Consider the following 25,664-nt stretch of genomic DNA (forward strand, 5'->3'; position numbering starts at 1 on the left):
CACCTTTCCCTCTCATTCTAGGGTTCCTAATTTTGTGAAGAATATCCCAACTCTTGTGTGTGCAAAAACAATGTGTGCACAATGATAGGTGCTCTCTCAAGTGCACATGCAACTAGAATTTACTACATATAGCTAGAACATGCCTCATGCTTTGCAAGTGCTCAATGATGGTGCAACAAGTGCATCAACCCATCCCATGGCATGGAAGAAAATGAAAGAGAACAAGAGATGACAACTGAGTGCCATGTATCTAGCAAGAATAGTGTAAGGTGCTTATGAACCCATAATCCCAATGATATGTAAAGATGTCGATAAGAAGCTATACCTAATTTAGGATGTCTGGTAGCTACAATCAATATCCAATATCAATCTATCGAAGAGAACACCATTCTCAACCAAGAAAATCAAGTACTCAAGCACAATGAATCCAAAATGATGACAAAAACAATCCTAATCTAAGTAAAAATAAAAAACTTAAACTAGAAAACAACAAAACAAATAGCCATGTAGACAGCCTAGCACAAAAAATCCTACCTATGAGATACAATACTATGGATTTTTAGTTTGACACAAAAATGCATGACAACATAAGTGTGCATATGAGGTAGGTTTATTAGACAAAACCTCCTCTACAACTCTACCACCAAGAGCTTTATATGGGGATCTATTAATAAAATGAAATGTAGTAGTAACTACTTGATTCCAAAAGCATTGTGGTAAGCCTATTTGACTAAGCATACTACATACTCTTCTATAAATAGTCCTATTCATGTGCCTTACAATACCATTTGGGAGTCGAGTGTACAGGGTGGTCACATGATGCTTATTACCCCTCTCATCACAAAACTACTCAAATTCCTTAGATATATATTCAACCCCCATTACTAAATCATAGGCATTTCAAGTGATATCTAGACTAGTTCTCAATCATAGCTAGAAAGCGTAGAAATGTAGCCAAGATGTCCAATTTTTACTTTATGGGATAGGCCCAAATCTTATACAAAAAATAATCAATAAACATGACAAAATACTTAGCACCGGCTAATGAATTACAAGGCATGGAATCACAAAAATCTAAATGCACAAGAGCCAACAATTCACCCATATGTGTAGAACTAGGCTTTTTATGAGAGTTACATGTTTCCTAACCAAGAGTCAAAACATGTGGTCAAGAGGTGTCGAATACTGCAAATGAGTGAGTATCTCATTCCTTTGAGGGACATATACCTAATATGAAAATGCCAAAGAGATACATGAGATAGATCAATCATGACCAAAACATGATCAATAGATCCATATACTAGCAAAGGGTATATTCTACCAACCTTGACACCTTTAGCAAAAACAAGACTACAATGACTAATCTTCCATGTAGAATCACCAAAACAGACATGGTACTTGTCATCATCCAAGTTTTATAAAATGGAAATAATGCTTTTAGTCAAAGATAAGACATGGCATATATCATAAAGTATAAATGGAGCACCAGTACCACACTGTAATCTCACATCACCTATGGAAATAGTATCTAATGTAGTATCATCTCCCAGTTTAATTGAACCTATAACAGTATGGTGGGTGTAAAACTAATGAAAATGCAAGATAACATAAAATCATAAGCCCTCAAATCAAGAAGCCAACACCAAGAGTAGGAAGATGGAGCATTGATCAATTGAGTAGCATCAAGTGATAAAGCATCATATATATAATCATCAGACTTGTACTCCAAGGCATTTGTTTCTTCTATTTTAAAATTGGACTTAGAAAAATGTTGCAATAATTAGAATATTTGGTATTATTTTGTGCTTTTCCTTTGTCCTTTTTGCACCTATCATTGTGCATCTTATGGCACTGTGGCCTTACACGGCTCTATTGCCCATAATAATAACAAGTAAGAGAGGAGTTAGGACCACGAGACTTATTGCGTGATTGCCCCGAGACTTAATCTTGCCCCTGTTGGGCTATGAGTCTCTACCATGATAATTATTTCCATTACTACCTATTCTACCTCTCATTGTGAGTACATAAGAAGTATGGGTTGCATCAACATTCTCCTTGTTTACTTTCTTAGTAAGCAAAGCACCCTCTACATCCTTGAGCTAAAAGCCAACTTCAAGAAGGCTTGCACTTATAGCAGTGTGGAATGTATCCCAAGACTCAAGTAGTGTGATAAGAGACTGCAAGTTACTTAAGCCAATATATTTGAGTTGTAGGACTTTGCTTATCATAGAGATCACAAATATTTTTTCATGATGCATAAGCTCCACCCTTAGTCTCAATGACATTGAATTATACTTGCTTTGACAATGACAAAATGATGGTAGACTTACATAACTCATCAAGCTCTTCCCATTCCTTTGCATCATAAAGTTTTGGCTTTATGCCCTCTAATTTCAATAGCTTGACTTGCTTCTTTTGCACCAATACTTGCCAAATCTGAGTCTTCCAATGCTAGAAGTTATTGCAATCCAACTTCTCTATGTTGAAGATAGAATTGTCATTGGAAGCATTTGAAGCACCTACCATTATGTTAGCCAAGCAAAGAGAGTATGGGATACTACAATAATAGCAAATTTGGCCCAAAACCAAGCCAAAACAAGTGTAGTAGGAGAAAGACTTCCAATACAATTCTATCCACAAATAGGAAGAACTAGAGTACTAAATACAAGTGTTTGCTTCCAAAAGAACTACTCAAAACTGATTTTTAACATGGCTGTCCATAAAAATTTAGTAAATCAACATGTAGCTGTAGAGAAACATGCAAAAGAATAAGCTCCCACTGCTAGCAAAATCTGAGCAACAATCGGGATGAACAATGCAACTAGCAATGTAGCATAAACCACAGAGTACTAAAGACTGTCAAAGCATCCAAGATGTCATAGATGCTTACCACAATGCATGTCAAGCATACATCCACAACTAAAAACCCATTGACAATAAGTAGTATAAGGTGCCCAAATCAAAGGCAAATTAGCCCATAGTCACAAACCTTTGTAGTGACATTATATACATAAACTGAGAAAGCATAAGAGAGTCTTCCACTAACTCAAATGAACCAAGCTCTACATATCCATTGGAGAAAATCTACTGTACTCAAAGTAGCAAAGGAAGCTCAATGCATAGAGCTCATAGCATCCATGTGTCCAAAATACTTTATTTATATATTCGGGATCATAGATTCTCAATAAGTCTTCAAGCTCGCAAGTGGAAATCATTGAAGAAAATAGCCATTGCTCAAATGCAAACAACCAAGCTCAAATCCAAGGTGTAGAGCTCGATATAAGCATATTTGAGCATAAGCAATAATGCCAAGCGTTAACATAACCATGTAGCATACATGAATAGCATGTAGGCATTCACTAAGTAGACATTAATTGTGAATGCTTGCTATCCAAACTAGAACTATTTTATTCTATGTAAAATAGATAACAAAAAATTTCATAGAATCAACTCTATGATTTCTCAAATCTATACTACTTGTTGTGCTTTTCGTTTTGAGCTATAGAACACCTCAATTCGACATCGTATGCAAAAGTAATGGCAAAAATATGAGAGTGCTCTCAAGCTGCTATAGTTGTCTAAGACTTTTGTAGCATGCTTTGTAGTGACTCAAAATAGATATCATGGCTGCTTCTTAGCTTAGTAAGTAGTCAACAAGGCTCAACTAAGCCCTAAGAAGCTTCTCAACTAGCTTGAAACAAGTGTTGAAGGTAGGGAAGCCAATGCATACCTCAAATGGATTGAAATTGAACTGCCATGAAAGCTATTAGTCAAGCTCTCTTCCTAGGCTAAATGCAATGTTGGTGAAGCTCCTCAAATGCCCACTTTGATACCATTTGAAAGATGGAGCAACAATAGAAGCATAAGTGAAAGCAAAAAATAAGCCAGAGCAATGGAGGTTCAAGAAAGAGAGAGTAAGACAGTATGTAGGAACTCCAATATCACAATGTGTAACTTACCCTCCTGTATTTTATTATCATGTAAAGAATAAAGAATAAAGTGGCATCGATAGGTAAATATAAGCGGCTAGGCACAAGCCACCTTTAACCCCCAATATCTCTTCCATCATATTTTACCCTCAATCTCCAAGTGGCATTGATTATAGTCACAAGATGATAGTAGACTATTAGGGAAAATTTTATGAAGTAGATGATGAGCAAGAGAGTGATAGCTATGGATTTTAAAAGAGAAGAATGTACACGGGATACTCTTTGATGTGCAATTCTCCATACCTCATTCTAACCTATCTACCTTCATATCTAGGCTACACATACTTTACTAATGTATCATCTATCTCTCTTGGGAAACTCATGGAGGAGTTCTTCTTCCCAGGAGAAATAGCTAGAGGGATGATGTCTTGTCATGGTTCTCCTTGATGCATTTGGAAACATTCTCAAGGGGATGATGGCTTTAGATGTTTTTGTGATGTTTCTCCCTTGAGTGGAAAGTTGATGGAGATGTTTATCCTTTTGGGGTGTGGCATAGTTTCTTGTGTACATGGGTGATTCCACTGACAGGTAATTCCATAATATACACATAAGCCTATACTGGTGTCTGTGTTCAAAGGGTTCTTGCTATCACTCTTGTTCATGGTTGGGTGCCCTTGGAGTATCCCTTGACTATTTATTTTTGTGAATTGTTGTTTATGAGTTTATGTTTTTATTGCTAGTGAAACATTATTTATTTATTGATTCTCAGACTATTCTATTTGTACTTAGATATGATTGAAGTGTAGAGGCAGGTGATAAATATGTTTGTGGTACTAGGTTGAGCATTCAACCTACTTTGGATTATGTTATATTTATTCCTATTTGATGACACTATTGGAATCATTCATTTTGAGGGATGTTGGTGGATTGATTCATTTTTACAGATTTGTTGATGATTATTGATGTGGCACCTTAACATGGGACTGTAACCTTAAAATTCAATTATTAATTTGATTTGTGAAGGGTACTAGACCTTAGCTTAATAAAGTAAGGAAAATTAGAAAAGGCTTGTGACTATTTTTGTAAATGGCTATTTTGGGCAAAAGCTAGTTTAATGCAACTAAATAGGTGCATTGAGGAGAGCTCTCTCAATGAATGGGGAGATTGTGCCGATCTTGTGTCTTGCACTCTCTCTTGCTTTCTTGTTTTTGTTTTGTGGATTTACCTCAATTTGTAAATGATGAGCTAAGCTATGGTGGGAGTGATAATAGTTGCATCCCAACTTTAGCCTCAAGCACCCCCTGCCACGGTGGAAGAAGCCTTTTCTAGGCTTTTGCAAGCCTTAAGCTAGTAAATAGAACAAGTTCTATATGATAATATTGTCTCATGACATTCTTCTAGACTTGGCTTATTTTGATCACTTCATCTTCACTTGATGAAAATTATGCTAAATCAACAAATTCATCACCCCTTTGTGACGCCTCCATGACTTGTTATGCTACTTTGAATTGGCCTTCTCATTACCAAAATTTTTCCAACTTTGCCCGTGTTTACATGCTTGGGCCTTAGCATCTACGAAACCCATAAGCAAAGGTTCATATTTGTATATCTTACTAATTAGGTTGTACCACACCCATTTTTTTACTAGACATTGTGGGGTCCTTGAAAGTAAACTTGGTGTCACATGGTCTTTTGCATCGTGTACTAAAGATATGACTACCTTCACTTGCTAGGCTCTTGAAAGTCTAGCCAAATATCTAAGAGTGACATTATCCTTAGCCTAGTTGTAGTGCGGAAAACTATTGCCTATTGATGACAAGTCTAGGAATAGCACTATTCTTAGTAGTTGGGAAACCTATTGCTTATTGATGACATGCCTAGCCTCTAGGAATGGCACTATTCTTAGCCAACTTGTAGAGAAACCTATGGCCAATTGATGACATGCACTTGGGCTTAGGAGTGGCAGGATACTCTAGCCGAATTGTAGTCACGAGACCTATGGCCTACTCATGTCTGTAAGCTTCGCTTTCACCTGACACCAAACCTCAAACAGCGCTTGAGGCTGCATGCAGGAACTGCTACACGCTTCCAAAAGGCGTTTTGCTTCCATGGGGCGCGCAGCAGAGAGAGGCATGCCCAGCTCAGGGAAGCTTTATTTCTTCGCCTATAGGAGAGAGGAGTAAAGGGGAAGCTGTGCTTATTTTTGTTTGAGAGAGAGCGGGGGGGTCTGAGGAAACGTATGAGGTGGGGTTTGCGTGGCTGCATCCGTCTCTGTCACCACACAGCAGCATCCCCTCTCGCTTTCTCATCCTCTCCGTCTGCTCATGATCTCTGCAGAGCTGGACTCACCAGCCTCCACATCAGAAGGAGCCCCCGCCCCCGCCATGAATCATTGCTGGACCTTTCCCATGCCTGTGAGCCCGATGCAGCCCTCTTCGCGCTGCGGAACACCTTCCACAACTCTGGCAGCCTCTCTGCCAGCTGCATGGTGGACCACCTCTTGGCACAGGACAGAACCCTCGAGGCTTACTTCCTCCTCCTGCGTGGGTTCGAGACTGGCCTTGTCCTGGAAACCTCGACCTATAGCAATGTTATCCGGAGGCTCTTCAAAGAGAAGCGGCTGCAGGAGGCAACCATACTGCTGGAGGATATACTTAGCCATGGCTGCATGCCCAGTACAGAGGCATTCGTTTCATTGATCCAGGGGTATAGCAGGGCTGGCAGACTGCATGAAGTTGAAATAGTCTTGGACCGTATTGTCTGCACGCTTGTTGGCATGCCCCACCTGCACTTGTACAGTATGCTGATCGGAGGCTTTTGCTCTGAGGGCATGGTAGATGAGGGCCTGAAGGTGTTCAGGAACCTTGAATTGAAGGGTTATCGTCCCTCTGTTGTCACATACAACATCTTAATAGGTGGCATGGTCAAACAGAACAGGTTACAAGAGGCTCATGCACTCGTAGATGAGATGACCTTGAAAGGCTGCTTGCCAAGTGTTTCAACATTTAACACCCTGCTCTTGGGTCTCTTGAAGGCAAAAATGCTGAATCAGGCTATCCATCTGATGCAGGATATGGTTGAAAGGGGATGCCTTCCTGACTTAATCACATTCAACATACTGATTCAGGGATTCTTCCAAATGGGAAAGTTCTTTGAGGCTTCCAAACTCATCCCTATCTTGATCAGAGATGGATTACATCCCAACAGTACGACCTACAATATCTTTATAGCAGGCTACTGCAAAGCTGGCCAGCTAGAAAAGGCTTTAGATTTCTTTGAACGAATGGTAGCACAAGATGATTGTAAACCCAATCATGTGACATGTAATGCACTTGTCCATTCTCTACTTCAGATGGGCAAACATGTTGATGCTTTCAACCTTCTTGTTCGATTTTCAGAAATGGATTGTGAACTGAATTCTTTCCCTTACAATGCTCTTATTAGGTGCTTGGCCAAATCTGGCAATGTGCCTCTAGCTTGTCATGTTTATGATATCATGATAAGAAAAGGGTTTATGCCAAACTTATATGCTTATAATCCACTGATCTGTGTGTTGTGTGACAGTGGTCAATGGGAGCAAGCTTATGAACTCTACAAGAATCTCAAAGCGGATGGTTGTGCTCCCAATAAGGCCACATTCTGTATACTAGTAAAGAGCCTTTGCAAGGCCGAAAAATTTGAAGATGCTAGCTGTGTTTCACTTTCAATGATTCAAAATAACTTCGTTCCTGATCTTATATGCTACAGTGGTATAATTGGAGGCTTTTGTCAAAAAAACAAAGCACATAAAGCCTGTGACTTCCTGTGTGCAATGATAGAGAATGGGTGCATTTCTGACACAGTGACTTATGCTCTTCTTATCAAGGGGCTTAGGGCACTTGGTCTGCTGGACCAGGCAGAAATCCTGTTCAGAGAGATGGCAAGAAGAAGCTTGCCTGTAAGTGTGGTAGCATACAACACTCTGATAGATACTCTTTGTGGTTCAGGCAATATGGTAAAGGCGACGCAGGTTTTTAAAACATTTGACTCGTTAGGAGTGAAACCTAATGCAGTGAGTTTCAAGCTCTTGTTCAGAGGCTTCCTGAAAATAGAACAGCTTGATGAGGCGAACTATATTTTGAATCTGATGCTGCAAAACGGTTTTGAGCCAGAGGAATCTTTCTGGTCTGCCTTGATGGAAGGGTATTTTGTTAATGTTAGAAGGCTTGAAGCAAGACAACTTTTCATGACAATGATTGGTAAAGGGGGAGGGCTTATAGCAACTGCCTACAGAATTCTGATAGACTGTTTCTTAAAGAAAGGTATGCTTAACAAAGCATCGGACTTATTAGATACAATGCGGAAAAAGAACCTGCTACCACATGCTGCTATATGTATAGCATGGATACACCATCTCTGTTTTAGAGGCAGATTGGATGTAGCTCAGGGACTTTTGGAGGATGTAAAGAATAAAGGGTATCTTCCAGATAATAATACCTACAATGCCTTATTACTCTCTGTTCATAGAGCTGGAAACTTGGATGAACTCCAGACTTTAGTGGAGGAAATGCTAAAATATGGTCTTACTCCGGCTGGAGAACCAAGTAACTCTTTAGTTCTCAGCATCTTCAAGCAAGGCAAGTTGAAAGAAGCGTATGAACTCGCACTTCGATTGATCCAATCTGGCTTAAGCCTTGAGTTTGCTGTTTGTGATGCTTTGATAGAGGGCCTGTTTAAAAACAACAGAGCTGAAGATGCACTGGATTTTTGGACTCTAACACAATATGGAGACGCGGGTTCATGAGAAAGCTTTCTGAATGTATGCCCTATAAATTACCTCGTTGCTTGTCAGTCTGCAGTTTTGCCATTGCAACTTGCAAAATTGATAGATTTTAGTCCATCCTGTTGGGCTTTGGCTGCTCCATCAACGATGTGGATTTGTAATTATCACAGGCAAACCTTTCCGCATGAGCTATACTTTTTAGCAGAATGACTGCTGCACACACCTGGGGTTTACCTCATACCATCTGGAGTGATCCCTCCAATTGCTCGAACGTGCTAGTTGGATGCATTCAACCACTGTTCTTATAAGAACATTGAAGTTTTGCCACTTTTTTGGTATTGCTCTCTGCATAAGTATGCCCATTGGAGAAGAATGCCACTATAACACTGTTTCTGAAGCATCTCATTCACGTGTCTGTACAGATAGCTGTCATTTTCTTTAAAAAAGTGGGATTCTTTAATAGTGACATGTCAACTCTTAACAGTCCAGTAACAGCACAGAAAGGCTACCAAAGATATAGGTTTAAGATGTCTTAAATGTCTCTAACAGGACAGCAGTTTTTCCACACGTTCTGTTAGTGCTGTCACCTATGTCTTCTGCTTAATTTACCATGACTATGCTCAGCATTAGGTTTGGTTTTCAGGAAAATGTATTTGGGACAAAGTTTGTCAATTTAAGATATTGTGTATACCCATTCCACTAGGAATTACAGGGTTAGACAAAGTTTGTCCATTTAAGATATTGTGTAAACCCATTCCACTAGGAATTACAGTGCACCTATGGCATTTATTGTCAGAGATTGATCTGTATAACTGGAGTTGCAAGCATACTTGAAATTCTTCTTATGTTTAATGGTCACCCATGTGCTTTATTGTAAACATAGGTTGATCATTCATGCATTTCAGCACTCACTGTTGAGCTCTATTACCCGCCTCAGTGTATGTGTGCCTGCAGTGACGAGCTGCCTATAGCCTGTGTTTTTGGTCTTTGTAGCAGTTTATTGTAGGTCCAAGTCCGATCAGCACACATGTTCTAGGTCAGTTCATCATAAACTAGGTCTGACAAGTGCATGTGTTTGCAAGTTTGCAGTTATCGATCCATTCTCATGTAGAGATGGAAAGCTTTGGGCAAGTTGCCCAAGTGAAGCTAAGAAGTCCATCAATCAGACAACAGGCACTTCACACAAGTTATGCATGTCGTGGCATGGGCACAAGGTCCATGATGCAAAAAGAAGATGGGAGCCTATGGAAGCACGCATATATGGCATTGGCCATATTGAGGCCGTAAACCTCGAAAGAGAGCTAAAGGTCTATTTTGATGGTGGGTTTGAGGTGTGTATCAGCCTTTGGAAGGTGATGGAAGGAAGGAAGTCTTATATGGACTTCTCATTTCTAATCTTCTCTCCTCGTGTGTGTTTGTTCCATAGATCCCCATTGTGCACGTTTATAATCTCCATTTGTGTCAAGATAAATACATAAATATTGAGAGAGAACACGTTTGTTGATTGTAAATGTCTTCTCATACTTGCTTTTCCTTCTCTATAAATAGCTTACAACCCTAATGTGCCAAAAAGCATAAGCATGTGTATTGGAAGTATTGTGTAGGATTGACTCATCTTCCAACAACCTCATACTGATCTAGACTATCCCTACTATGCCTTGCTAGATGTGCTTATGTTTGCAGTCTCTTGGCATCCCTCACCACCAAAAGGTGTTTTAGGGAGGTGTGAGAGGTTATTGTTGGGAATGGAGAGAGAGAGAGAAAACTCAAGAAAGTGAGCGAGAGTTGGTAGTCGTCCTATACCCAAAAGATGCAAGTACTAGATTGATAGAATTAAAGTGCAATAGGTCTTAAGTAAGTTAGACCTATCTCTACTCAATTGGACTTAAACTAACTCTAGAAGTAGTAGCACAAATTATTAACTTAGTTGTGTCCACACCACACACTAAAACATTGGGCACTAACCATAACTTTGACCAATATTAACACCCCTTTGCAGTGCTAATGTGATGATGTAAAGGAAGTGAACCAATCAACAAACGGTAGTAAGTACAAGGAATTTCAAAATTCCTTAGAGTTTTCATGTGATAGTGCCTTGGTGAAAAAATCTATAATATTTTTATATGTGGAAATGTAGATCATGCTAATCTTCCCTATGTGATCTCTCATTAGCATAGTGATAATGTATCTTAATGTGTTTCGTACAAGGATTAAACAATAGCACTTTGACAATTAGAAAGAATAGGATGTAGTCTCCAAATGAACATGAAGATCAACCAATACTCGCAATGTAACCAAATACATTCAACTATTGCTATGACAATTGCCTTATACTAGACTTCACAAGATGAGATAGCTATAGTAGGACACTTCTTGCTTAGCCAATTAATGCATGTTTGGCATAGAAATGACCACTAGTAGATTGCCTTGTATCATGATCACCAGTTCAATTTGAATCACTCCAAGCATGCATTAGCAAATATCCCATCCCACACCCCCTCCACCAAAAAAAAAAGAATCGTATGACTATGCTCCTTGCAACAAGTGAAAAATGTGCTTAGCACCTTGCTAGTGTAGTGTCCCTTGACTGTGCATGTACTTGCTCACTTGAGACACTCAGGACGAGTGTCGCACAAATAAGTGAGATAACCAATAGCCTAGTTGTAAATAGCAATGTATGATATTGGATGAACTGAATCCCTAAAAAATAGTGAAGCAACCCTATATGTGACATATCAAAAGTATATTGCAATTTAGCCTTGATACATGCAACTTTTCTCTCATTTGGTCTAGTGACAACATATCATCGATGTAAATAATGATGATGATCAAATCCCTCCCTTCTTGACATAGAGGGTGGGTTTAGTTGGGATGTTTTGGATTCCTTGTATGGTTAAAAATGCATCTATCCTAGAGTACTAAGCACATGAAATTTTTTTCAAGCTATATGAAACTTTATTTAGCTTGCAAACCTTATACTCTTGGCCTTGCATAACAAAGCCTAGAGGTTGTTCAACATATACATTCTTTGTCAATTCTCTATTCATAAATATTGTCTTTATATCAAATTGATATACATTCGAATTGAAATGTGAAGCCATCGCAATCATATATCTAATGTTGGTCATTTTGGATATAGGAGCAAATGTCCCCTCATAGTCAGTACTCTTTTTCTAAGCATATCCCTTTATAACCAGCCTTGCCTTGTACCTATCAATAGACCTATCAACTTTCCTTTTCAACTTGTAAACCCAATATGTGCGAATGGAATTTTTGCCAGAAGGCAAGTCAACAAGACTTCAGGTGTTATTTTTCTCAACAGGTTGTATCTCATCACTCATGGCTTGCACCCATAGCACATTTTGTCATGCATCTTCAAAACGTGTGGACCCATTCTTATTCAAAAGAGTACTAGCAAAAGCATATGCATCATCGTCATAAGATGGCTTGTATCAATAAAATGTGCCTCTGCATATTTCTAGCTTTGAGATGTGTACGTTGAGGCAAAGGAGCATCCAAATGACTCTCTTTAAGAGTTTGTATAACAACCATCTAGGGACTACTTTGATTGTATGTATAACATCCCTTTCTTGCATCATTGCATCATTGCATCATCCATTGTCTTAGGAGAAATTGGATCAGTTGGAGGCTAATTTTGGGCTAGTGGAGTAGGTTCGTCATGCTATAATGGTTGATTTTTTGTACTAAAATGAACCCTTGAACTAATAGCATATGGAAGGAGGTGCTCAAATACATCAAAAGAGTTTGATGTAGTTGGGATTTCAAATTCAACATGCATATGTGGTGAATTTCTAGAGAATATGACATCTTTACTCACAAAACCTTGCATGTGGAAGGGTGTTATAATCTATATCCTTTACTTTCTGTGATATACCCAACAAAAAAGCATCTTATTGTCTTGTTATCAAGCTTTTCATGAAGCTCTTTGGTTGCATGTGCATATGCAATACAATAAAAACCATGGAAGTAATCCACACTAGGCTTCTTGCCATACCGTGCCGCACATGGTATAAGCATTTGTAGGAGCACAATTCAAACCATGATTTGCACAGATAAGGTGAAGGGAGAATCCCAAGGGGAAGCATGAGCAAGCAGAAGCAAGAGAGGTGTGTGCTATGGCGGGGGGAGAGAGAGAGAGAGAGAGAGAGAGAGAGAGAGAGAGAGAGAGAGAGAGAGAGTCGAGATGTGGGAACTCCAATAGTCATAATGTGTGATTGGCCTTCCCTTTATTCAAATGTCACTAAAAGAATAAAGAATGAAGTGATAGTGATGGGCGCTCGTTGCCTGTAGTGTGCAGGTGTAGGTACTACTAGTGTAGTAATAAACGGGTAGCTAGGCATAGGCGCCTTTATCCCCAACAACCTCCAACTTAAAGGTGAATGTGTCTCGAGTGAATAGGGAATAATAAAAAAAAGTGACAAATTACAATGTTTACATAGAGTACAACAGGATGAGGAATAGAGGTCATCTCATCCAACACCCATTAACTTCCTAAGGAAGACAAAAAAGCCATATAGCGTGCTACAACTCCCGCTTCAAAAGCTATGTCAGGATGAGTGGATATCATGGCATACATCAAACGGCCCACGATGGATGCATAAGGGAACTTGGCCATCTTGACCTTCTACTCATTGTGGACAATAGGCCTAGCTCACCTTCACATGAGAAGGCAAAGGACAATCAATAGGCTTAACATATGCTCCTTTTGTGACAAGTAAAGAAGCCCCTAAGAGTGGTCACATGTAATGTGCATTCCAAGAATATGTGAGGCATGTCCCATGTCTTTCATCTCAAAGCTCTTCTTGAGATGATTTTTCAAAGTATCCAACTCATCAAGAGCTATCCCAACAATCAACATGTCATCCACTTAGAGTGCCAAAATCAAAAGAATTCCATCACGAGTCTTTTTTATAAATACAGATCCATATCATTGCATGTATAGCCCAGTGCATGCACAAAAGCATCAAACTTGTGGTACCATTCCTTGGGTGTCTACTTTAGGCCATAAAGGCTCTTTCTCAATTTTCACACTAGGTGTTCCCTGCCTTTTTCCTCAAAGCCCTTAGACTATTGTATATAAATCTCCTCATGTAGGTTCCCATGTAAGAAAGCTGTCTTAATATCCATTTGATAAAGGTCTAGATCTAACTGAGCAACCAATGCTAGTGCTAGAGATAGGGTAGTCATCTTGACTACAGGAGAAAAGACTTTCTCAAAGTCAACACCTTTCTCTTGTTTAAAACCCTTAGCAATTAATCTGGTCTAATATGCAGGCTTCAGGTGTCTAGGGGTGCTCTTCAACTTGTATACCCACTTGCATGGAAATGGATGCTTTCCACTAGGCAAAGGAACCAACTCCCACGTATGATTTTTCTATAAAGAGTCAAACTCTGATTGCATGACCCTCTCACAAGAGTGACTATCAGTATGACGCATGGTCTAAGTGAGAGACTCACTTGCATCTGACACGATCACATAATCAACGGAGGGCTCAAACCACTCAAGGGGACGTTTGGGTCTAGCAGAGCATCTCAAGGTACGCTGAGGAGCCTACACATTCTATTTAACATCATGGTCATGGACTACTAAAGCATCGGTTGCTACTTCTTGCATGTTGTCTAGCTGGCTGTGCAAGAGCATGAGACTCCTCTTGAAAGATAACCCTACGTATCTTGACTATGCACTCAGACTGCTTATGCATCTTTTCCTCATGGAAAATTACATCATGGTTGTGGATGACTTTCTAAGCCCGTGGATCCCATATGCGATAGCCCATCTTACCTGCATCCCCATAACCAAGAAAGATGCCTTTCATGGACTTAGAATCCATCTTTGTGTGTGTGTCCTTGGGTACATGTCAGAAAGCCTCACAACCAAAGATACACAAATGATCATATGAGGGAGGTTTTTCCAAACCACACCTTGGAGATTGATTGATCAAGTGTACAACAAGAGTCACAGTCTCAGCCCAAAAATGCTGTGGTAAGCTTGCATGGCCAAGCATAATACGTACCCTTTCTTGTATTGTTTTGTTCATGCGCTTAGCCATACCATTCTAGGGTGGGGTGTACACGGCGGTCAACTGACGCTTAATATCCCTTTCATTGCAAAATTGCTCAAAGATTTAGAGAAATACTCACTTCCATTATCTGACCGTAGGCATTTGAGCCTATACCCAGACTGGTTCTCAACCAATGCAAGCCAAGGTTGAAAGGTAGCCAAAATATCAGATTTCAGCTTTATGGGATATGCCCAGACCTTATGCGAGTAATCATCAATGAATGTGACAAAGTACTTTGCATCTCCTAATAACTGACTAGGCATAGGTCCATAAACATTAGAATGAACAAGAACCAAAGGCTCACCCATGTGTAGAGTGCTAGACTTCTTATGCATACTACGTGTTTGCCTGCCATACAAACAATGATCACATGACTCAAAATACTTATAGGTCAAGGAGCGCAAGATACTGCAAACGAGTAAGCATTTTCATTCCCTTTAAGGACATGTGCCCAAGGTGACGATGCCAAAGAGATACATGTAGAACTACAACCATAGATAAAACATGATCTATGGATCCAGATACAACCAAGGGATATAAAGTGCCATACTTGGCACCACATGCCAGAACAAGGTTCCCACGGGTGATTTTCCAAGAAGCATCCCCAAAGGAAACAAAGTAACCCTTATCATCCAGTGTGCTAGCAGAGATAAGACTCTTCATGAGAGCTAGTACATGTCAAACATTATGTAAAGTGAACATATTATTTGAACCAAACTATAGCTGAATATCACCAACACCAACTATCTGCAATGTTAAGTCATTCCCCAAATGGATAGATCTAGTCATACTATGATAGGAGTGGAACCACTCTCTATGAGGGGTCACATGAAAGGAAGCCCCTGAATCCATCAACCAACATTGAATAAAGCCAGGCAAGGCATTAGACAACTGTGACTCATGCAAAGAAGAACATGCAAGTATGTAATCATCATTAGAGCCACAATAATAGCGTGTCAAATCAGACTTACGTCCATGGGACTTAATGCGAGACTATCCATGGAACTTAGAATGAGACTTCTGCTAGTCTCTACCATGGCAATCATTCCTGCTCTTACCATCATGGCGATCTCGAATAGTCAAAGCATGAGAAGTACGAGAAGCATCCACATTCTTCTTATCAATCTCCTATGTTAGAAGTGCACCCTCTAGATTAAAAATTTCAACTCATTTTTGGGCATATTTGCACACACGACAATATAGAATGTGTCCCAAGACTCAAGCAGTGTGACCAATGAGAACAAAGGTGGAAGATTGTCCTTAAAGTCGATACTCTGCGATGAAAGCTAGCCAATGATAGCATGAAACTTGTTGAAATGCTGAGAAACACAAGTATCTTCCTTTATATGAAGGTCCATAAGCTGCTTTAGCCAATACATTTGAGAAAGAAAGGCTCTACTTATCATAGAGATTACAGATTTTCTCCCAAAGATCCCATGTAGACTGCCCATACGTGACAACATTATAATAAACCTACTTGTTCAAGAACATGATAATCATGGACTTGCAAAGCTCATCTAAGTCATCCCAGACATCCTGGGTGAAAAAAAATATGGATCTAGAGCATATGGGATTCAGGACATCTCTTCCTAGAAAATATACTTGTTTTGATGATGATGGCTACATAGAAGCCATGCTAACCGATGGTGCTTATGGCAATATACGATGCATAGACTACGTATTAGGTGATTGCAGTGAAAGCTTTTTGTTCGCTTGTTACAACAAGAGATGATCAAGTGACAAGGGTAGCTAGCTATAATAACTTCTATAAGACGGGGGGGACTAATGTAAGGGAGATGAAGAGGAGGTATAGTTTGTTGAGCCATAAGGTGAATAATGGTTCCTTTAAGAGCAGGTGTGTATGGATACCTTGAAGATCTGCAGTTACCAAGCCTCTCATCTTTGGATTGGAAGATGCTTGATGAAGCAACAATGGAGAGTTTTAAACTCAAGATTGCTCAATATTTTCAAAAGGCTATGACTCCTGGAAAGATCTTGAGAAGAGAAGGTTTATCGTGGTTTTTACCCTTGCATGTTTTTGATGAAGCAACAATGGAGAGTTTTAAACTCAAGATTGCTCAATATTGTCAAAAGGCTATGACTCCTGGAAGGATCTTGATAAGAGAAGGTTTATCGTGGTTTTTACCCTTGCATGTTTTTGTAGCCTGCTTTAAAACAACATGTTTACAACGGACGAAGGTTTCATGGCTAAACACAAAATTTTCAGAGGAAGATTTGGAAAAAATTTTAGGTCTATGTTGGAAAGTCAAGGAATTTTACCACAAAGGTGACTTTATAAGGTGCAATGTGTGCCCTCAATCATTGGGTTTATCCTATAATATATCTCAACAATCTCTTATCATATGCTTTGATTATAGAAGATACAAACTTAGATTTAGATATTGATTGTAAGACATTGAAAATTACAATGCAAGTTACAGCACAAGAAGTAAAGGAGGTGAACATTACTTCAAAGTGGAGTCTTAAGGATGTAAGAGACACCTTGGAGTTTCTAGAGAATGTTACTCATGGGTACAAGTTCAAGGTAAATGGTGTTGTAATTGGAAAAAGAGCTGAGAGCTCTGTATCATGTATGAGTTGTTTGCCTCCTAGTGTTGTGAGTTTCAGACCATAAATATGCATGTATAAATAATTTTGAATCTTTCTTTTGCTCACAAATGTTGCTGTCAGAAACATGGAATTATACACATTGATAAGTATTATTTAAAAAAATCTTGGTATAAGCTTTGTAGTGATTCTGTGAATAACAAATCGCCATTTGTGAACCAAAATGATTTCATTATATCATGAGTTAAAAAATTGTAGTATAATTTAATAAGAAAGACTTGGTACAAGCTTTATAATTCTCTATGATTCGATGAACAAAAAACCGTCTTTAATGGGTAAGATCAAAATGACATATCATTACATTTTGGGTTAGAATATTGCACTATAGATGTATACACAAGGGGATTGTTACTTCAGTACAAAGAGAGAAATTGGTAATTATAAGGGTATTCTTTAGATTCTCTTTGATCTTTGGCTTCTCCATCCTCGGGGTGTTCTTTAGCTTTTCCATCCTTAAGACCTCTCTATTTCTTTGGAAAAGTTGCTTCATCTTCCGTACTTTCATTCGTCATCACTAGTTTCCTCTTAGTAGTAGGTGTTTTCCTTGGTCGCTCGAAGAACTTAATTACCTCAGGCACTCTTTTCTCCTTGGGCTTTAGAGGGGATGGACTAAATTTCAATGGAGAAATCTTAGGCATGCCCTTCATTTTGGGCTCCTTTTGTTTGGACCTTGGAGACTTCTTTTTCTTTGTGGTTGCCATTTTCTTGCCTTTGCCCTTTGTTGTTGCCTGTCCTTTGGAATTTTTAGCTGGGAGAGGGGAATCTGGGTCCACCAGTGTAATTTCCCTATCTAAAACCAGTTCAATACACCTCTCCCGTATCCACTACATGTATGACTTAGGGTAGTCTCTGCACTGTAACAAAGCACACAAGTTATTTGAAGTAGCAAGATACTTTCACTATAAAAAGGATAAAGCATAGGAAACTTACATTCACCCCCTCTACATTCAGTAACTTTGAATCTATTATCCTCGAAGCATTTGAAACCACTCTCCAGCCATAACTATGTACATCACTTTGCAATGGGACCTCTTGAAGCAGAAACTTGAAAGGTCTCTGAGGATCAATAATGCTTTGAAAGATGGTGTCCAAGTGGGTAGTAACAAGTCTAGCAGCATTGCACATATTAACTTATTAGTGAATACTATAAACTTTATCTAATAAAAGATAAAATAAAGAGTGTTTATTGACAATACATCTTTGATTGGCCATGGATTCGTGAAAGAGAATTCATAAAAATGACCTCTCTTGCAGGAATGTCGATATAGATTAGGTTCTAGTGTCCTCTGCAAACCAAAACACAAGTGAGAAACAACCTTAAAGACAAATCATCAAGAGATAAAATGTTGAAGAATGTACCTTTCAATATATGGAAAAAAAAATGATGGTTTGTGACACTATCAAAGTCCTTTAAAAACATTGCAATATTTGAATCAGATTTTGAAAACAAATCCACAGAGAGAAGTGGATCAATAACAAATATACCCTTAGCAATATCAATGCTAAGAGAAGCAACATATGCCTTGTATACAAAGTAAAGAATGAATAAGAGAATGAGTGCAATATAAGGACCCTTGGAAAAATTCATTATAAATAAAGCGAAGAAAAAGACCTTACCTCAAACAACAAAAAACTATTGAATCTGTTATTTGAGAATCCTTTTTCTCAAATAGGATCTTATCCTCTGGAGAAATGTTGAGGTAGTCTTCTTTCTCAGAACTAACAGAAATATTCACGACCATTTGGCCGTACACTTTGCCCATCCTCTCATAGTTCATTGAGCAAAGAGATAAAATCTTTCTCTGCCAGATCAGATTCTCATTTTCTATTACCTCTTTCCTTTTCTTCTCTAAGACAACCTCCTGCTCACTTGCAACCTTGTAGGATACAAATGGGTAACCTCTTCAATCTTGGGTGTGCTGGTGCCTACCTTGCCACATAAAGCTAATAGATTGCCCCACATGACAAATTGGGAAACTGATCCTCTTAACACCACCTCTTAGATCTTGGATGGGTCATGAGATTGAAGGATCTTGGATGTAGATGAAGCATGGCTCACAAAATAACCTTAAAGAAAAGATCAAATTATCTTCAATCTTGCACTAATTTATTATGATTGTATCATCTAATATCCTCTCCTTGATGTAACATTGGATCTCTATGTGCTTGGTCCATGCATGAAGCATTGGGTTTCAAGCAATGGGCATGCAACTTTGGTTATCACATAACAGAGGACAACCTATCAGATATCTCCTTGACCAGTCAAAAAAACGCAGCCTTAGAAATGAGGTGACAAGTTGACTTTTGAGCTTTCCTGATCTCTGCAAAACACCTCTGCATATAAAACCATATTGACTTTCTCTTTTTTCTCACAGGGGCTTCCTTGGGAATCTGAGAGTGAGGGGAAGCTGAGGGCTCAAACTTACCAGATAACTTGTTCTTTGAGGATTCACCTGAACAAACTTTACCAACTGGTGTAACATGGACGATGATTTCTTCAATTGTCTCCTCAACAGTTAGCTCAGGACCTTCTTCAGAAGATTTCTTCACCAAGACCTTCCTTGCAGTTTGTTTTGTCCTGGCCATTGAAATCCACACGGCATGATAAGGAAGCTAAACACAAAGACAAGTGACTCCGATCGTGCCGTAACAGAGACTAGATGGAAACCTTGAACTCCTCCTCGCTTCATAATAAAGGCTCGTTCAATACAACACGATAGATCAAATTTGAGTTTCTGCTTTGCCCTAATCGCTTCTTATTGGCGGATTTTGATGCAACGCGAATGTACGAGTTCTCAAGTTGCAGTGCAGTGAAGTCCGATATGATGCAATATAAAGATTGTTGCAAAAGTTCTAAAGTATAATATTGCGCTGTTTCGGAGAATTAGGCACCATACAATGCGATGAAGGTTCTTGCTTAAGTTGTTGAAGTAGTCTATCATGTTGTTTCGGACAAGTTAGTAGCTCTGTCGGTCGGATACGTTGGATGTACGGCACCTCTGTCGGTCGAATACGTTAGATTGTCGGATGAATGACAATCATGATGTAACATGTGAAATCTCATTCCCGCCAACTAAGAAGATCTTATATACTCGCGGGTGATGATCTCCACATGTCATGTTCTCATTGGCCATTTGATTAGGGTTTCTCGAATGTTCCTTGTTCCCCCCTTGTGCCTATTTAAGGCCACCCAAATTTTTTCGTGCACTTTTCTTCTCCATTTCATCGCGCATCCAATGTCTTCGACACCATCTCCGTCAACCCCTGCATCACCCCTCCGTCTCCTTGTTCATCACTGACATCCCCTACGTCACCCCCTACATCACCCCCTCCGCCATCCCTTGCATCACCCCCTATGTCACCCCCTATGTCCATACTCTATCTTCAATCTCCACGTGGCCCCCTCCGTCCATACTTCGTCACCCCCCTCCGTCAAGGTCGTCCTCACCGCAAGCACAATAATATCCGCCATGTTCCTAGCTCGTCCTACTCCTAACTCGTCCTACTCTTGCGGAAACAGCGTGATATTGGGGTTTGGAGATTCCAAAAGGCTCCTATTTGCATCATGTTCCTAACTAATCCAACACAGAGTGAGTGCACCACTTCAAGAGGCTTATACCTTGATATTCACGTTGTATAGGCTAGTAGTCTAGAGCTATTGAATCTCAAGAAGATGTATGGTATAGAGATGTCACACATGTCTGCCTCCACATCTATGAAGAGGAAAAGAGTCATTGAGCCCACAATGACAAAGGAGTCAATTGCCTCAGATGTTTAGCATCTCATATGTTTGTGACAACTGAAGGTTTAAGTAAGGATCCAAAGAAGGGAAAGGCTTCAAAGTATCATGTGAGGATCCCAGGGCTGTCTCAAATTATAGATGTCACAGCCTTTGAGAAGCTTCTAGATTTTCTCATAGAAAACAATATTGACATTGGCCCCCAATAGCTAGAGAGATTTTCAATCCAGGGTGGGACCTTGATCAAGTTCTTAATTTCTCAAATGACTTTATCAAGGAAGATTTTGCAGAGTTTGAAGAGTTAGTCTATCCTATTGTTCAATTGGATTCCAAGGAGTATGTTCACACCCTAGTTGGAAGGTCAGGCACTAAGAAGTCCTTGTTTACCAAGAAATGTGGTTATCATTGTCTTGATAGATTTTATGCACCTGAGTTATGCTGTTTACACCCAAAAAAATGCAAGCTTATGCTTAAGTCTACTACATTCATTGTATTTTCCCTTGTGAAATACCCTCTAAGATCTGATGAAAAGCATAAAGAAACCTCAAAATTATCTAGCTGTTGCCTTCTTAAAGATATTTTAGATGAAGTTGGTGTTAAGGAGCAACTAGACACCCATATGGAAGCATTAGTTGCAAAGGACCTGGATGTTGCTCAATTCAGAGTAGAGACAATAATTGAAGATACCACTATAGAGGTTGATGAGCAATCTGATACTCCTTCAAGTCTTATTGTTCCATCTTTGCCTATTTTCCCAATTAAAGACAAGGAGTACATATTATTGTCTGATCTCCAAATTCTTTTCAATTCGAGAAAAGATTATTGCTTGGCAGTTATTGTAGAGGCATTTGTAGATGCAAAAGACATAGTGGATGTTGAAAATGAGTCCAAGGAGGACTTATTTAAATTACATACTCAAATGTCTGATGATAAGTTTATAGATGCATCAAATACTTTTTCCCTATGTTTAAGCAAGGTTAAAGATGCTAAGAGAGAGTTACAGGCTGTTGACAAAGAGTTTGACTAATTTCAAGAGAAGCTTGGAATCTCCAATTTCGGAAGGGAGGAGTCAGAATATGTAAAGGAGCTCAAGGATGCCAAGGAGACATTAATTAGCTTATGGAATCCAATCAAACTTGAGAGTGATGAAAATCAAACGGTAATGCATTCTTTTGTTTTTGTGGAACCACATACATATTTTCATTTGTTTCATTTTGACTGTTGCTTTTACAGTTGGAGATTGCAGATGAGGATAATTTCTTGGGAAGAGCCAAAGGATCAAGAGTTGGTGGTAGTTCCCTAAAGGATGTTGCACTTGGGCATTATATATCGAAGATTGATCCCAATATTCTGTTGGTTTTGCATAGCACTTTCTCAAAGGAGGCCTCATGGCCAATTGTCTATGTTAAAGCACTTACAAGGATTCTTGGATACTCAGATTTGCAGTACAATGTGCACAAAGTTATGTGTTTGGAAAAGATAACAGCCATCCGAATATTTGGTTATGGTCCCAGCTTCTCTGTCTCCAGGGCTGGATACTTCCTAGCATACTCATCTTATGTTTTAGCAGTAAATAAAATAGATATCAAATCCATAGATGGATACAAGAGAAGGAAGTTTTTACGTTATAGAGGAAAAATGCCTGAGGAGGACGAGGATGTAAAGGCTCTTAAAAGCGAGCCATGTATATAGTATTTTGAAAATAGTATCGGTATTTTAGATTCCACTGCATTTATTGAGTTCTTGATCTTTGAAGTTGTCTTCAAAAAAACCAATTGAATAACTCTTAAAGGGCATTGGTTTTTATTTCTCCTTCTCCATGTCTGGTGCTCCGAAAGAAACACATACGTGCTTGGTAGATTTCTCCATACCTTGGCTACTGTAAGTTGCTAGGGGCCCTTGCTCTTCCACAAAATAAGGCCCATGAACAAGAAGAATATGCTATGACAACCATCAAGGAATAATTTGTTTAAATAATTAAACCTTGTTTTCAAAGCACAAAGGTTCAAATTTATGTCTATCTTACCAAGAAAAAAGTAATATCCTTTTCTCCCCAAGCTTCCTTAATTGCTTGAACAAGATTCACAATTGAACATTTGTACTCTTCCGAATAATTAGATGTTATCTTTTGTTCCCTGAGCATTTTTAAAAATATGTCAAGGTGTCTCCAAACCTCCATTCGTAGGAATGCAATTCGTGGTGTGCTAGCCACATTTGTTGTGATTGCACACAACTCTCTCCAACACTCCCACAATGCGTTCATTTGTTTACTAGTATGATTTCTTAGAAATCGTCTAGCTTTTGCACCCCCCATAAAGACATCTGCTAAGACCTCTCTTGTTTTCCCTAAAGCTATTGGATCCTTTCTCAGGTGAACTTGACCTCCATGAAAACCCATTTTTGACAATAAAGCCTCACATTTATCAATGCACTCATTTGACAAAGATATTGGTTTTATTGAATATACATAGTCAAGATGCAATCTAAGCAACTTATCAATTATTCTAATCTTTGCATGTAATGTGCAAATATGAACATTCCTTAGAGAGATTGAGAGAATATGATCCCATAAGCCATCCACGTTTTTGAACTTGCTCAAATCTATAGAGTTCCGAGTCGGGGCTCTTATTGTTGGACGCAAAGTACTCCATTCTTTGGATCCCAAACTCTCCATGCAATAAATACAAGGATATTTTGCATTGGTCCCATTACTTAATCCAAGCATACATTTGATACTTTTTAAGTCAACACTCATATGCCATTCAACATTAAAACTGCCAACACCATTGACTATCAACATTTCACCTTCACTTTGAGACTTTATAATATCAGGAATACTTGTATGAGAGAATAACCATTTCAAGATTTCATGACTTTCAGTTGGTACTTGGGCCATGCCAATCCACCAAAGCTCCATTAGATTGTATCTTAAACTGTTGTTCTTGCCCCCTACCAGTATTGTAATCCAATATCCTGTTCATGATACAGATGCTGACTCTTTCTATCTTTTGTCCCTTTTGAATTTGTGCTTCATCCAATTTCAAAATACCACCACATTCTTGGATAGTAAATTTATACATATGGAACATTGCAATTTGAACTCTTTTAAGTTCAATCCAAATATTATTAAATGTGTTGTATTCAAAAAATGCCTTTGTTTTATGTTTTTCATAGGACATAGATCCTTCTATATGGATATACTCTCCAAAAACATCTGGAATCCTACGATTCATAGCTATCATAGCAATTGAAACTACAAGAGGCAGAGGCAAACCAAATGCACTTATTCTATGACATTTAAGATTTATAAACTACAATTTAGAGAGAGCACGATAACCTCTACGACTAATACCCATACTGTCACATGTCTCCACTATTTCATTTGGTTTAACTGTTCCTTTTAAATCTTTCACTAACTCTTTTAGAGTTTGACTTCTCAAGTCTACAATCCTTATAATGTCCTTCTTTGTCATGGTTTCTTTAATAAGCTTAATCCTCTCATCATTCTCTCGAATATTAATCCTTGAAATATTAGAGACACATCTCTTTGCAAGATTTAGTCTCCTTTTCTTCACCCGACTACACAAGTCCATTATATTTTTAAGTGGTTATTTTCTTTGTCTAAATCCTATTGGAGTTTCTTTCAAGCGTAACAATTTTTCTTGCAATGACTGATTAGAGTTTTCTAGATTATCAACCTTGTCCATTAGCTCAGAAATAGTTTTTTGTGCCAATGTTAATGCTTCCTTCATTTCATGCATTTGTTCTCTAAATGTAAAAGATGCGGAATATAACCTCATGCAATAGCCAAGCATCCCATCACAACCATCTCCAACATATCTTATGAAGTTGTGAATATTGTAAAAAGGAGTATGTTTACTTGTAGAAGGGTCCGAAGGATAAATATTTTCATCCATCCATAAGTCTACGTGCTTCTTTCCTTGTAATTGCAAGCTATTAGCTTCATCCTTGTCCAACAATGCTCGATGGTGTATACTCCTCCAAGATGAATAGACAGGATCTAACCGAATAGTAATTTTATACTTGCATGGTGGGGCTGCACTTGTATTGCTAGAAGAGGTACTGGTAAACATTTTGGTAGGGAACCCTAAACATGGCAACAATATCATAGAGAAGGAAATAGAACCACAAGAAAGAGAGGTGCAGAAAATGAACGTCGAGGAGTAAACAAGAGGCGTCTTTTGGTGCAAAAATTCAAAAATACAAGATTTTTCAATTTCCAAGAGAATAAGACTGAAAAGGTGACACTTAACGTCCATTAAAGATTGAAGATATTTAATACCCGATCTCTTAAATGAATCATACATTCTCTCATTAATCACGTTCATGCAGCCAAATTTGGAGGGTTTTTCTCTTCTAAACCTCTTCTAATTAGCAACTTAATCATTTTCTTACTATTGCAGTTTTGAAACGTTTTTAGCCTTAATGTACCTCCTTTCATTTACATTGGCAACTAGACTAGAGTGAAAAAGTGTACTTTGATATAGTTTTTTGGTATCTACT

The 25,664-nt window shown here is 38.7% G+C and overlaps 1 protein-coding gene across 1 annotated transcript; it reads left to right on the top strand.

The window, feature by feature from the left end:
* Positions 1-5,930: 5,930 nt before the first annotated feature.
* Positions 5,931-9,472, top strand: LOC148012262 (uncharacterized). Its single transcript, XM_087669405.1, has one exon. It carries the CDS (start codon positions 6,169-6,171, stop codon positions 8,710-8,712), a length of 2,544 nt encoding a protein of 847 aa, XP_087525531.1. The 5' UTR covers positions 5,931-6,168; the 3' UTR covers positions 8,713-9,472.
* Positions 9,473-25,664: the final 16,192 nt, after the last annotated feature.

This window comes from Lygodium microphyllum, chromosome 27, assembly GCF_053477565.2.
Source record: "Lygodium microphyllum isolate KBCC chromosome 27, Lygodium_microphyllum_v1.1.10, whole genome shotgun sequence".
NCBI classification, from domain to species: domain Eukaryota; kingdom Viridiplantae; phylum Streptophyta; class Polypodiopsida; order Schizaeales; family Lygodiaceae; genus Lygodium; species Lygodium microphyllum.